The following is a 14,659-nucleotide window of genomic DNA, read 5'->3' on the forward strand; positions in this document are numbered from 1 at the left end:
AGCAGCGGTCCCACAACGCCTGCCTGTCCCCACTTCTGACCCCACAGGCCCCCTGCTCCCCGCACTCGGAACCCGCCCTCCTCCCTCTGGAACCCCAGAACTTCCCTAACCTAACCCTCCACCTGCCCACCCCTCTCCCGCCGGGAAGAGCTGCTCCCCTCCCCTTGGAACTCCTTAAATGTCTCTCTTCTCTGGTCCCCGGCGTGTCCCTCCAGCCTAGTTCTGTCTCCCTACCCCAGACCTGTCTCCCCCAACTCCAGACCCCCTCACACTCACACCTATCCCCCCACCCCTGACCTATCCTCCCACCCAGATCCTCGCCCCCAGACCTACCCTCTCCCAGACCTGTGGCCCCACCCGGGCCTCCTCATCCCCGGCCTGTTCACTGAGGTCCACCTACCCTGAGACCTGTCCCTCACCTGGATCTCCCCACCCAGCCCTGCCTGCTGACCTTGCTCCCTCGTGCCCCTCTCCCAGCAGGTGCCGACAGCCTGAAGGAGGAGCCGGAGGCCATCATGGAGCCAGGCCAGAAGCTGTCCTCTGCCTTGTCGGATGGAGAAGAAAACAGTCTGCACCCGCCTTTGCTTCCCAGAGTCGGGCAGCGCTCAGACGGGCTGTCCCCGCTGTCCTCAGCCTTAAGTGGGCGCGAGGCCAAGGTCACAGGTGCTCAGAGGGAGGTGTCTCGCCCAGGCCCACCAGGGGAGGCGCTGGGCAGGGTCGGGTGGGGACTCCCACTGGGCTTCCCTTGAGGTTCCTCGCTGCCTTCCTGTGTTTCCCTTCCTGTCGGACAGGGTCGTGGTTGGTATACCTAAAGTCCTAGGAGTAAAATCCACACCACGGGTGGGCACCCCCTCTGCTTTGTAGGGTGCTGACAGTTCTGCAGCCTGGGTAGGAGCTGGCCACCCCACAGCCCCTCTCTGCATTTCCCGCAGCCCTGTTGGAGAGTTCCTTCCAGATCTTGGCTGTGGTCAAGTTGGCTTGTTTTATTGCTGACGTGGGAATTCCGTGTGTGTTCTGGATACCAGTTCTTTGTCAGAGCCGTATCATAAATATCTGTGGGGTCCCTTAAGTCACTCACCCATTCCTTCAGTACCCGGGGCTTCTGGCTTCAGTGTGTTTACTTATCAATCTCCTATCCTTAGTGCTTTGGGGTCTTGTTTAAAACTCTGTGCCTACTCCCTTGTCCAGAGAGTACTGCCCTGAGGTTTTTTTGTTTTTGTTTTTAAGAAGCTTTATAATTCCACTTTTCACATTTGGGTATACAACCCTTTGGGACTGAGTGGTGCACATGGAGTGAAGCAGGGGTCATCCCCCCATTTGTATATCCAAGGACTTGGCTTCCTGGGGTCAACCAGGTTGCACATTCCCCATTCTGTGCAGGGATTCAGCCTCTGCCTGGCAGGTCCCCTGGGGGTCATCCAGTCGTGGATCCCCATCTGTTCTTTGGTCTTTCTGGCTATCCTTATTCTCAGATGTGGGTTCCCCATTTTATCCTATTGATCTTGCTGGCCGTCCTGACCCTGTACCACCATTCTGATTCCAGGAGATCTCTTCTTTTCTTTTCCTTTTTAAAATTTTGAGACAGGGTCTTGCTAAGTTGTCCAGGCTGTACTCAAACTTGGATTCTCTTGCCTCATCCTCAAGAGCAGCTGGGATTATAAGCATGCACCACCACGCCTGGCTCCGGTTGCTCTATAATAAGTCTTACTATCTGGTGGTTTAAGTCCCCTGACCTTATTCTTCAAGATTGCTTAGGTTTTCTTGGACTTCTGCACTGCCATGTAAATTCTGAATCAAATTGTTAATTTACATACATACAAACTGTGCTGGGATTTTAATTATTATTACATTGAGACTGTGGCTCAATTCTGGAGAATCAAAATCTTAACAATATTGACTATTCTAACCCATCAGCATCTGACTTTCCTTTAATTCTTCTCAGCAGTGTCTATAGTTTTCATTGAGCATATACACAGGACTTCTGTTGCTAGATTTACTCCTAGATATTTGATGTTTTAAATGCTACAGATGACATTTTTTAGTTCATTTTTCTCACCTTTTCTGACAACACAGTTGTTTTAGTGCACTGACTTAGTAATTGGTGACCTCACTAAGTACACTTAGTAATAGATTCATTTAGATTTTCCATGTATACAGTCCTCCTCTACAAATCTTTTCAATCTTTATGACTTTTCTTTTCTTGCATTATTGCATTGGCTAGTGTTCTCAGTAAAACAGAGTAGAAATGGTATAGTGGACATTTTTATTTTGTCCCCAAACTTAAGTGGAAACTATGATGTTCTGTAGGTGGTAAACTTTCCTTTTATTGATGGCCTAGCAGGAGCTTTTAAATGAACAGTTGCCATGCTTTCTTCTCCATTTGCAGTGGTGATAGTATTTTTCTCCCATTGACATCCCCAACCCTTGGACTATTCATTTGATGTGTTCTGTTGATAAAAATTGGTTTAGTATTTGAAAACCCCATGTGGTTATGCTGCATTGTTTTTCTGTTACTGGATTTGATTTACAAATGCATTGTTTAAGATTTTTGTGCCTATTTTTATGAGCAACATTGGCATACCCTATTCTTTTGCTGTAGTGTTCTCATCAGGTTTTGATATTAAATTATGGCCTCATAAAAAGAGTTGGAAAGAGTTTCCTATTTAGTGAAATGGCTTATATAGTTTTTCCCCCTAAATATTTGGAGAGATTGATGTGAAATACCATTAGACCGGGAGTTTTCATTTTGGGTAACACTTTTTATTTATTTTGTGGTGCTGGGGATTCAACCCAAATGTGATTTATCACTGAGGCACATTGTATGTCGCCTTTTTTTGTTTTTTATTTTGAGGCAGGGTCTTGCTAAGATTCTGAGGCTGGCCTCAAATTTACTGTCCTCCTGCCTCAGCCTCCTGAGTCACTGGGATGGCAGGTGTGGGCCACTGTGCCCTGTTGATTTGTTTTCTTTTCTGAAACATGAATTAAAAGCTATAGATCTCCTTTTTCTTTCCACTTTAACTGCATGGTAATGCTTTGATGTATCATATTTTCCTTATCATTTACTTCAAAGCACTTTTAAATTTCCACTTGATTTCTCCTTCTTGTTTTATTTTTAAAGTGTGCTGCTTGATTTTTGAAGATTTAGGAGATTGTCTCCTCATGTTAGTGTCATTACTTCCTGGTTTGGTTTGGCAGTTGATGGAGAATCCAGGCTTCATCTCATCAGCCCTGTGGAATGTGGTGATGGCTGGCTGGGAAATGCTCCTGGGGCCCCCAGGTGTCCTCTGCAGGGGGATGAGGTCCAGGTGGCTAATCGCCATGTCCAGATTTCCTGTACTCTATGAATCCTTTGCTTAATCTTCCACTGACTGAAGCAGGTTAAAATATCCCAAAATAATGGTAGATTTTTCTGTCTTTTGCTTTGTCAATTTGTTTTTATTTATTTTGAAGCTATATTATTAGGTATATACACATTTGGAATTTTTGTACCTTCCTGACAAACTGATTTTTTTCTTTTCTTTTCTTTTTTTAAGTACCCGGGATTGAACCCAGGGACTTGCACATGCTAGGTAAGCACTGAGCTATACCCTCCAACCCTTTTTTTTTTTAAAACTTGTAGATGGACACAATGCCTTTACTTTGTTTATTTATTTTTATGTGGTGCTGAGGATTGAACCCAGTGCCTCCCACATGCTAGGCAAGTTCTGTACCACTACAGCCCTAGCCCACCCTCTATCACTTTCAACTTTTATTTTGAAACAGGGACTCATTAAGTTACTAAGGCTGGCCTCAAACTTGTGACCCTCCTGCCTCAGCTCCCTGAGTAGCTGAGCAGATTGATTTTTTTTCTTTTTTGGTGGGGTACCAGGAATTGAACCCAGGGCCACTTGACCACTGAGTCACATCCCCAGCCCTATTGTGTATTGTATTTAGAGACAGGGTCTCAGAGTTGCTTAGGGTCTCACTGAGTTGCTGAAACTGGCTCTGAACTAGCAATCCTCCTGCCTCAGCTTCCTGAGCTGCTGGGATGACAGGTGTGTGCCACCAGCCCAGCCTGATAAGTCTTTTTAATGTTGTGAAATGTCTCCCTAAATTTTTATTAATGTTCCTAAGTGTTAGTATGTATCTAGATATTTACTATGCATCTCCAAAAGTGATGTTTACTTAGGTAACCAAGTTCTTTTTCCACACTCACTCAAGTTAACAAAAGCACCTTAGTAAAACCTGATTCCCAGCAGATGTCCTTATTTCCCACTTCCTCGCCAGTGTTTGCCCTGGTCAGCATCCGCATGCTGCCTGTGGGTGCTCCTCTTAATCCCCCTCTGGCCTCTGCCCTGTGCTTGCATGACCCAGACTTGCTGCACAGGAGGGCACCTGTTCTGTGGGAAGCCCTGCTTTAGGCTTTGTCTGCCAGTGGCCTCCTGGAGTGCTTGACCTGTCCCTCTGCCCAGTGAGTGTGCCCTGTGCCTAGAAGAGATGTCAGTAGCTCAATGGGGCTTTGCCAAGATGCCTCCAGGGGTGCTGTGTGCTCTGTCCTGCCCAGCGTCTGGAGCACGACAGACCCCATTGTGCCACACTGTCACTGCTGTCCTGGACTTAACCAAAGAGCAGGCGGTGGCCAGGGTCACCCAGGCACAGAGCACAGCAGCTCTGGAGGTACCCTGGGGCCGACCTCCAGGGTGCAGGGATGGCAAGCAGGAGGTGGCTTGGGGCCCTTGGTCAGTACCTGTGTGTTGTGAAGAACACAGGGCAGGGGAGCAGGCTGCGATGCTGAGCCCACAGGGCTCCAGGAGGTCATCCTGAACCACTCTCTGGTGGGTGTGACCTGGTGGGGGTGTGAGGTACAACTGCCCCTGTGGCAGAAAGGGCATCTGGGGGCCTCCTGCCTCCTGCCCAGCACCGCCCAGCGGGTCAGCATTCTGGATATTTCCTTGGGCCACGCCTCCCACATGGGTGGCTGACCAGCTCAGTGAGACGGGTCCCTCCCCAGAGGCCTCCTTCAGGCCTTCCCAGGTCAGCGCAGCTGCTCAGCCCTGCCCGCCTTCCAGGGATGGCTGGTGTGACGGAGGTGTCTGAGGCTGGTGAGGTCTGTTGGTGGTGCTCTCTGCACGTCTGTGCTCACGGGCAGTCAGCACGTGGGGCTGGCCACCATGGTGGGGCCTGGTGGTCTCCACTGGCTCACGGAGCACCCTCTGGTCTTCCCAGGCCCTGAGGCCACCTGGGCCTCCCACACCTCACCCCTCCAGCAGGCGCTGGTCCTCCTGCAGGGAGGGCCCAAGACACCAGGGCCCTTGCCAGCTGTCTCCTGGGGAGCCGAGGGGTTTGATCGGGAAGGGAGATTCATGCCAGGGGGTTTCCTGTGTCTCCTGGGACATGCTTGCCCATGGCCTTCTCGGGCTGTGGGGAATCGGCCTCTCTGGTGCTGTTTCTGCAGGAGGCTGCCTCCCTGTCCTGACTCTCTCTGTGGGGGAACTGCTGGGCTCACTTTCTGAGCCCGGAGTGGGACAGCCCTGAGGCTGAGCGGACCCTGTCCACCTCTGGAGCAGGCTCTTCTGGTGTTCTTCTTGCTGCCTGTGTGTGGCCTCCCTTTCTTGCCTGTCCTGGCCATATCCAGGCCCCATGGACAAGGTGGCCCCAGAAGGAGCAGTTCACCAGGGCTCGCCCCAAGGCCAGCAGGCCCGGAGCTTTCCTACCAGGATAGTAGTAAGCCTAGGATTTAGTTTCTGCAGTAGGTAGAGTGTTCTTTACATCCTCTATTTCTTAAGTCTGTTTTGGTAATTTGAATTTTCTGGGGAATGTGTTCATTTTATCTAAATTTCAGGTCTGTTGCTGTGAAGCCCAGAGTGTCTCCAGATCCCTAACCGTCCCTGGAGCTTCCTGCCTTTTATTGGGGTGGGTGGGGGAGGCACTGGGGGTTGATCTCAGGGGCTCTTGACCGCTGAGCCACACCCCCCGCCCTATTTTGTAGTTTACTTAGAGACAGGGTCTCACTGAGCTGCTTAGCGCCTCACCACTGCTGAGGCTGGCTTTGGATTCGTGATCCTCCTGCCTCAGCCTCCCGAGCTGCTGGGATGACAGGTGTGGCCACCATGCCTGGTGCTTCCTGTCTTCTTGTCAGGGTTCAGCCTCGTCTGTGCACCAGCCTCACCATGGCATTGTCAACTTTACTAGTCCAAACTTTGGGATTGGTTGATCTGCTTTATTATGTTTAAAATGATATCTTTCATTAACGTCTGCTTTTTATTCTTTTTCTTACAGTTTCTTCAGGTTTTATTGTGTTCTTTCCACCTGCTTGGGATACACCCTTAACTCATTGTGTTTCACTTTTATTATTTTCTGATAGATGCTTATAGAACTAGAAATTCCTTAATCAGCAGAGCTGGAGACAGCTCACTCAGGATTTGATATTTGGTGTCTGAATTCTGAGTTCAGATGCGCCCCCGCCCGGAGCAGCTCTTAAACCTGTGCAGTGTCTGGGAGTGGGTCACATTTCTGAAGGTCATGTTCAAGTCCTTGTCCCTACTGGTCTGTTGGCCCCTAAAATCTGCGCCCGTGACCCCATGTGGCTGGGGCTGTTTCCAGGTGAAGTTGTGAGACCCTCAGTCGCACTGACGTCCCTCAAGCCTTCCTGTGATCCAGCGGTCTTGGTTCATCTCCGCAGAATGGGTTCCCACCCTGGGTCTGTGGAAGGCCCTGGGCCTGCGCCCTGCCTCTGCTCCGGGGCAGCACTGGGAACACTGCCCTGGGTCTGTGGACTGCTTTTCCTTTCCCTAACAAAGCAGAACATTTTGATCTAGAACATTTTGATCCAGTTCGTGGACCCAGCTCCTGTGGTGGGTGCTCTCTGGTGCATCTCAGAGTGTCGCCTACCCGGGTCCTGACGCTCCCTCCTGCGTTCCTGCCGTGACCTTCCTGCTCGCTCACCTCGAGTCACTTTGAACGCGACTGGGCACTTGCTGTTCCGCATGGACATCTGGTTCTAGCATAGTTGTCCCCCCACCCCCACCCAGCCGCTTTTTCCTTTTGTCGGAGTCGCTTGGCTGGTGGGCATGGATTGTGGGCACAGAGCACCCAGGGAGGAACACGTGGGCAGGGCTGGACTGGTGCCCCCTGGGCGCTCCTTGGGTAGCCGGGGACTGTGGGTCAGGGCGCTTGGCAGTTGGGATGGTCTGGTGGGGCATGAACATTTCAAGGATTCCTCAGACTCGACAAGGTGCCCAGGGCATGGGCATGACGGCACAGTGGCGGGTGCCAGGGTTCCACATTAGGGCTTGGGAGAGAGAAGGGGCAGCAGTGGGTTGGGGACGTGGGGTCACTGGTAAGCCCAATGCTCGTGCTGCTTAGAGGGAAGACGCAGGGTGGACCACAGGGGTGGTCTGGGGAGGTGTGGACCCAGCTCACTGCCTCTGTGGAGCCCACCAGATGTGGTGTCCAGGAAGGAAGTGGAGAGTTGGGGCAGCAGGGTGGAGGGCTCTGGACTCTGCAGCTTTGGGTGTGTTTGTGGGGTCAGGATCGCATAATGGCCACGTGGGTTAGTTTTCTGTCATTGTGACCAAACTCCTGACAAGAATAACTTAGCGGGCAGACATTGCAGCCAGGAAGCAGAGAGAGAGAGAAAGCTGGGCACAAGACCCAATCCCTAAGGGTGGCCTCAGCAGCCCACCTCCTCAGTTGGGTCCCCCTCCCAGTTGTCCTTCAGCTATCTGTAGATGAGTCCATCACCCTCGGATGGAGCCAGAGCCCTTGTGAGGTAACCATTGCCCACAAGTCTCGTCTCTGAGCACTGGAGATTTGGAGGACATTCTAGATCCAGACACCAGGAAAGGATCTGGTGTCAGGAAGGGGGGTGTCTGGAGGGGAAGAGGTCACCTGAGCATGCTCTGGGCAGGAGGGGCTGAGGTGCCGCTCCTCTTCTGGCCACACATTTGAAAGATCCAGAGGATGGAGACTCCCCAGGCCAGAGGGACCAGGGGCAGGCAGGGAGGGCACCAGGGGAGGAGGAAGGAAGTGGTGGCTGGGGAGGAGGTGGCGGGCAGAGGTGCTGAAGAGGGGAGAGGGGAGAGGCTGTGGGGCTTGGGTGCTGGAGCGTGAGGTGAGTGGGCACAGGTGGGGACATGCGCCCGTCAGGTCGGGTGCTGTGGTGTGGGACTGGGCGCTCTGTCCTCTGTTCTGATGCTTGTCTCTCTTTTGCAGAATCAAACCAAGGAGTTTCCCAAGCCTCCGCATCTTCCCCCAAACTGGACAGATACAAAATGGCAAGGCAGTTGACAGAAAAAGCCATCAGGGTAAAGACCCCTGGGACCAGGGGAGGGAGTACTTTCTGAAGCAGGCATTTGTTTTGGAATTTGGAGAGTGTCTGCTGGGCTTGGCGGCCCTGCAGCGGAGACACTTCCCTGCCTGCATAGAGGCTGGAGCCCCCTGTGGTGTGGGTGTGACCCCATGTCAGTCTGCACACTTCTCCTGACTGGAGGGCCAGGGATATCCCCCCCTGCTCAGAGAACCCCGGGCCCTTCCCCCCAGGCGGCCGACATGGTGGTGCAGTGCCGTGGGGGTGTGGTGTGTGTGTGTGCGCGCGGGGCTTGGTGCCGCAGGAGAGGAACTCTGGGGGGAGGCCAGGAAGCCCGTCTTCTCCCTCTGCAACACTCTCGCGGGACCTGGGGAAATGGAGAAGGTGTCTTGTCCTGTGTGTGGGGAGGCACCACATCTGACACCCGCCAACGTGAAGCTCAGGTGACCGGGGGAAGGGACTGCTGCCTGGGCGCTGGTGGTCCTACTCCCAGGGCCCCGCTGGGGCAGGAATGTGAAAGGCCATTGACACCAGCCACCTGCAGCCAGCAGCCTCATGCCTGAACCGTCCCCTGAGGCACTCACCAGTGCAGGAGCAAGGTGTCAGAGGCTGGGCTCCCAGAGGAGCAGGACAGTCATGGTGAGGAAAGTTCCATCACCCTCCTGGCCCTTGCAGGTGTCCCCTCCCGGCCCCCACCCCCAATCCTGACCACCACGGTGTGCTTTTTGTGCTTTCCATCTCTGACCTCTGACCTCTCTGGAATTCCATGGAAGAAGACTGTGCCGCTCATTGATTTTCACATTATTTTTTTCCTGAAAGCTTAGAATATCTAAGCGTTGGGGGCTACAAATGTTCCTCTAAGTACTGCTTTAGCTGTTTGTCATAAGATTTTATTGTGTAGAATTTTTGTTGTTATTCAGCCAAAAAGTATCTCATCATCCATATTATGATTTCTTCATTGATCCATGAGTTACCTGAAAGCACGGTTCTTCATGTCTGTACTTGAGGTTTTCTGGAGTTGTGCTGTCCTGGTTTTCTAACCTGCTTTGTGGTTGAGAATGTGACACGTGGAGTGTTGTTCCACTGAGCAATGCTGGGGCTTGTTTTATGCCTAACATTTTCTTAATTTGCGTGAGAGTGAGTGTACAGCTGTCCATTCACACTCATTAGGGAGAGTTTGTCATTTGACTTATTCAGATCTTCTGTGGCCTTACTGGTTTTTTTATCTGTGCTCTATCATTTACTGAAAAACACGTTAAAATAGTCTGATGTAATTGTGACTTGTCTACTTGTAGGTCTGCCCATTTTTGCTTTATATACTTTCTTGCCCTCATAATAGGTTCACAGAAATGTATATTTCTGGTAAATTGAAACTATTTCAAATTATGAAATGATTACCCTAATAATGTTTACTCATCTCAAATGCTATTTTGTCTTGTGTATATCCTTTTATTTTCTAACCTAGCTGTAGGTTTATGTTTTTTAATGATCTCTTATAAACAACAGGTCTGTCCTTGAGCTTGAGTGTGTAGCGTACTTGCCTGTAATTAGACTGGGTATGCAGCAGGTCTGCTGTCTGATTTCATTTGCTCAGCATATCCTGTTTGTTCAGTTTTCTTTTCTTCTCTTTCTGTGCCTTCTCTTGAACTGATACCGTGTATGTGTGTGTGTGTGTGTGTGTGTGTGTGTTTCTGGGGTGGAACCCAGGGCCTTGTGCATGCCAGGCAAGTGCTCTGCCTCAGGGCCATATCCCAGCCCTGGACCGATGACATTTTTTATTGAATTTCCTTCTGTCTCATGTGATAAGAGTCTTATACTCTTTTCATGTACTTTTAAAATAGTTTTTTTAAAAAATATTTTTAATTGTAATTGGACATAATGCCTTTATTTTATTAATTTATCTTTATGTGGTGCTGAGGATTGAACCCAAGGCCTCACACGTGCGAGGCGAGCGCTCTACTGCTGAGCCCCAGCCCAGCCCTCTTTCCATCTTTTGTGGTTCCTTTTGGAATGGTATTCTGCTGACTTACCAAGATGAGTCTATTTTCTGAAGTTATGCAGCACAGGGCATGGGGTTGAGCAGAGCCTGGCGTGTTCCTTGGGGAGCTACAGGGTGCCTGCCTTCTCACACTGTCCAGCTCCCCTGTGGGCCGTCAGGCTGCCTGGCTTACCAAGTGGAGGGCGGCTGGGCCTCTGGCCTTCCTCAGCTATGTGTTCCTGGGGGTGGCGCACAGGTCCCTGTTGGGGACCGTGCAGTGGTCTTATGCTGCATGACCTGCTTCCAGGATCAGCTGCATGGAACAGCGTCTGCTGACCGTCCTGCAATCTCTGGGGCGCAGCCTGGAGGTGTCCAGCCAGGGTCTCAAGACTGACATCAGGCAGGGTGGGCTAGAGGGTCTGCTTCTGAGCTCCCTGGGGCATCATCGGAAGGCCTCCTTGCGGTGTCCTTTCAGCCAGCAATGGGGAAGGGACAGCTCTGCGGCTGCTGGAGGGTTCTCCTGACTGGTTCCCAGCAGGGCCTGACTTTTCCCTAATTCAGAGTCCACGAACGATGTCAACAGTCCTGGTGACATCCTGACCCTCCCTGTTGCAGGCACCTGTTGGTGAGGGTGGGACAGAGGCCTTACCTTTGGTGTAGCAGGGGCTCTGCAGAGTTCAACTCAGCGTGGCACCTGCAGTGTGCCTGGACCACCAGGACCCTGGTGACTCAGCCCCTCTTCCTGCCTCCGCCCCGCTGACCCTGCACCTGGCAGTGACTGAGTCCAGGCTGTATCTTCTACCTTGGTTCAGGGATGCCCTCATGACTGTCAGTCTGTCTTCTGTTGCTCTAACAGAAGACCCAAGACTGGGAACTTTATCCAGGAAAGATGTGATCTGCCTCATGTATTGGAGGCTGAAACTCCAAGCTGAGGTGGCCCTCTCTGAGCAGCCCCTGGTGCGGCCCCCTGTGGCGTCACGTCACCGTAGATGGCATCAAGGTGGGAGCCAGAGCGGCGGGCCAGGTGGGCTTCATGACAACTCACTGTGGGGAGCTACCTTGGCCCTGGAGACCTGGGCCAGCCCCCCGGGGCCCAGCCACCTCCCAGCAGGCCTGCCTGGAAAAGACAGTGCCTCTTCTAACCTGCACTGGGGACCCTCCCCAAGCACATGAGCCCCTGGTCCCAGCCGTGGGTGAGCCCCCCTGCACAGGCGCCCCCCACCCAACCGTGGGGTATTCTCCGAACAGCAGGCAGGGTCTGCCCTCTGCACAGTCTGCCTCCTTCTGCTTCGCAAACCCTCCTGTAGGGAGACAGACCTCTGTCTCTCTGTGCTTCTGTTAAGCCATGTCTGCCATTTTAGGAAAAGAAGATTTTCTCCATCTATGGACACTACCCGGTGATCCGGGCTGCTCTGCGGAAGAAGGGCTGGGTGGAGAAGAAGTTCCACTTCCTTCCCAAGGCCCTTCCCAGTGTGGAGGTCGGAGGGGAAGGGGCCGCTGGTACAGTATCAGAGAGGCCTGTGCTTCTGTAGGGGGCACTCCGCTAGTCTGTCGCAGGGCCGAGCTGTGTGTGGGGATGCCCACTCCTGCTGGGGTCTCATTCCATATCTCCACCACCTTCCCAGCTCCCCAACCCAGGCACCCATTCACTGGGCAAGCCCATCAGGGTACGGGTCACTTTTTCACATCACCATGTCCATGCCCAGCCCCAGTGTTCCTCCTCTGGCCCAGCCCCCTGCAGTCCTCAGGCGCCCACAATGCCAGCTGCTCCCCCAGGACCCTCTGTCCCTGCACTGCTCTGCACAGTGTGTCTGCACTAGACAGTCCCAGGGCGTGGAGACTCAGGCCACACATCTCCCTCACCCCCAAGTCCCAGAAGGGACCCTCCTCCACCGCCCAGGTCCTAAGACTCCATCATGCTGACTTCTGGGCTGCCTCCACTGCCCCTCCACATGGGGACATCTGGGCCTCCAGGGCCCCGGGGTCCCAACCCTGGCATACCCCAGGTGGGTGCCATGCCACGGAGATCATAGGTGGCTGTTCTGTCTGCTACATGACCCTGACAGTGGAGGGGCTCCAGTGAGGTGCCCGGCTGCACCAGCCTGTCTCTTATGCATGTTTGGTTGGCAGATAACAAATGCACTGACATCAAAGAAAACCAAGCAATAGCCCTGGAGAAGATGGAGGACATCCACAGTGTGATGGTAGGCCCACGCACCGGCCCAGGGGCCCTGGTGACCATGCCTCGGCAAGGTCCCCCGTGCTACCATCTGCCTTGGCACACACTCTGGCCCGCACGAGCAGGGACAACAGACCCAGATCACCGCAGATGGGGACAGGGCCTTTGTGGGCCTGGGTTGTGTGGGGCGGTGGGGAGCTGGCTGTGCTGTAAGGCAGATCCTGGGACGTGGCCATGCGCCAGATAGGGTCTCCACAAATACAGCTGCCCGCAGCAGCTGCAGCACCTCGCCCCCACTCAGTGGCTCTGGAGAGGACCCTCCATGGAGAAGGTACATGGGCCTAACTGAAGTGGAGGAGGAGGTACGTGTGGTGCAAAAGACCTAAGAATTCAAGTATCCAGAGTATTTACAAGAACTCACAAATCAGCCATGAAAACACAGAAAAACAGGCCAGTGTGGCTAGACACCTCAGGAATGGCCAAGGAGCACACCATTCTGAGCTCACAGCACTAACTGCAGCGGCACGTGGCCGCCCAGGTACTGTCCTGGTCTGCCGTGGAGGACACGAGGCTGAGGCACTCACAGCTGCGGAGGTTCTGGAGGCTGGGAGTCCCATACCACAGACTGCGCTGGGGGCCTCCACAATGGGCCATCCAGGGCGGCAGACAGGGAGGGAGATGCGCTCACAGCCCAGGCTCCTCCCTGTGAGCATGGTCCCCAGTGAGGTGGGCCATTGAGACCAAACAGCCCTGCCCTGGGGCCTGAGTGTCCAGCACAGGCTTTTTCAGGGCGTGTTCCACTTAGCAATGCATCTCTGTGCGGCAAAGAAAGGGAGTGGGGTCCTTAGCTCAGGCTGCTGTGACAAGGACCATGACTGGTGGCCCATCTCACAGTTCTGGAGGCTGGACGCCTGGGACCAGGTGCTATCCTCCTGGTTGGCAGGTGATGGACTCCTTGCTGGTCCTCACAAGGTGGGAAGGGTGAGAGTCTCTCCAAGGTCCTTTTATAAAGGCACTGATCCCATTTATGAGGGCTCCACCCCGGTGACCTCATTTCCTCCCAGAGTCTGCACCTAAAACTGTCACCTTGGGGGTGAAGATGCCTGTGTGAATTTGGGAGACACAATATTCCACCTGTGGCACATGGAAGAGGGGACACCTCCAGGGAGCATGGCCGGCCAGTGTCAGCTCTGCTAATGATGCTTCACCTCGGGCACGGTGGTTACTGCCCCCTGCTGGGTACTTTTATGCTTCTAAGAATTCATAACAGGATTTAGAAATGAGACTTCCACCCAAAAGTGAGGACCAAAACCATGGACATCTCTCTAAGGGTGGGAGAAGGTCCCACCCTGGAAAGAAGAGTGCCCCAGAGTCCAGCGAACCAGGAGGTTTGGGGCGTGGCCGCGAGCCGGGTGGGAGGAGGCCCTAGGCCCAGCAGCCAGGCCAGAGCTGGTGGAGTCCTGCCGCAGGATCCCTCACACTCACGGCCCAGCCCCGGCCGTCCGCACCCTCGGGCCATACAAGCTTGCCTGCAGAAACTGGCCCAGAAGGGGCTTCACTTCACCAAGGCGAAGGGGCAGGGGTTATCCGGGGCGGGATTTTAGAGCACGTTTTCCCCTCCTGGTGTCTCTGCTTGGTTACATTGGAGCACACTCATGCCACTGCTGGTCATTAGAAAATCACCTACAGCCAGGGTCGCCCCGCCTCAGCGTCGGCTCCGCCCAGACCTCGTCTCCTACCGTGGGGGAGAAGACAGCCCTCCAGGGTTCGTGGAGCATCGCGGTCACCCCGAGTCGCAGGTGGCATGAACCTGGGTCATGGCTGCTGTCGCGCCACCACTGGGGCCTTGGGCAGCGAGTGGCCACAGCCGCGGTGGAAGGCCTGCTGGAGCCGTCAGGCCACAGCCCGGTCCAGTCCTGTGTGTCTCGGCAGTGTCCCGCTGTCTAGGAGGCGGACCTGAGTGGCGGCTGTTGACAGAGGTCTCTTCTTGCCAGTCTAGGTTGGTAAAGAACGAGATGCCGTACCTTCTCTGGACTATCAAGAGGGATGTCGTGGACTTCCACAGCCTGACCTATGACCAGATGCTGAACCACTACGCCAAGACCGCCTCCTTCACCACCAAGGTGAGCGGAGCGCGCGGGCCCCAGGCGCCTGCAGGTGGGCGGAGCCGGGTGTCAGCGGTGGGCGGAGCGCGGGCAGGCCCTGGGCCTCAGGG

At 53.7% G+C, this 14,659-nt stretch overlaps 1 protein-coding gene across 14 annotated transcripts in view; it reads left to right on the forward strand.

Moving 5' to 3' along the window:
* Positions 1-11: 11 nt before the first annotated feature.
* Positions 12-14,659, forward strand: part of Ttll8 (tubulin tyrosine ligase like 8) — a 72,551-nt gene continuing 57,903 nt past the window's right edge. For 9 of the 14 annotated variants that reach the window (XR_007347626.1, XR_007347628.1, XR_007347627.1 and 6 more), the window contains exons 1-6: positions 14-663; positions 3,534-3,569; positions 8,194-8,285; positions 11,627-11,765; positions 12,396-12,469; positions 14,439-14,567. Coding sequence is in view for 5 of the 14 variants with exons in the window: in XM_048803208.1 (XP_048659165.1) it covers positions 516-663; positions 3,534-3,569; positions 8,194-8,285; positions 11,627-11,765; positions 12,396-12,469; positions 14,439-14,567 (618 nt within the window). In the remaining 9 variants the exon portion in view is untranslated. Of the gene's footprint in view, positions 664-3,533; positions 3,570-8,050; positions 8,093-8,193; positions 8,286-11,626; positions 11,766-12,395; positions 12,470-14,438; positions 14,568-14,659 lie in introns of those variants that run through there. The other 5 variants (XM_048803208.1, XM_048803210.1, XM_048803209.1 and 2 more) reach the window with 5 other exon arrangements.

Source organism: Marmota marmota, unplaced genomic scaffold (genome assembly GCF_001458135.2).
Source record: "Marmota marmota marmota unplaced genomic scaffold, marMar, whole genome shotgun sequence".
Classification (NCBI taxonomy): Eukaryota; Metazoa; Chordata; class Mammalia; order Rodentia; family Sciuridae; genus Marmota; species Marmota marmota.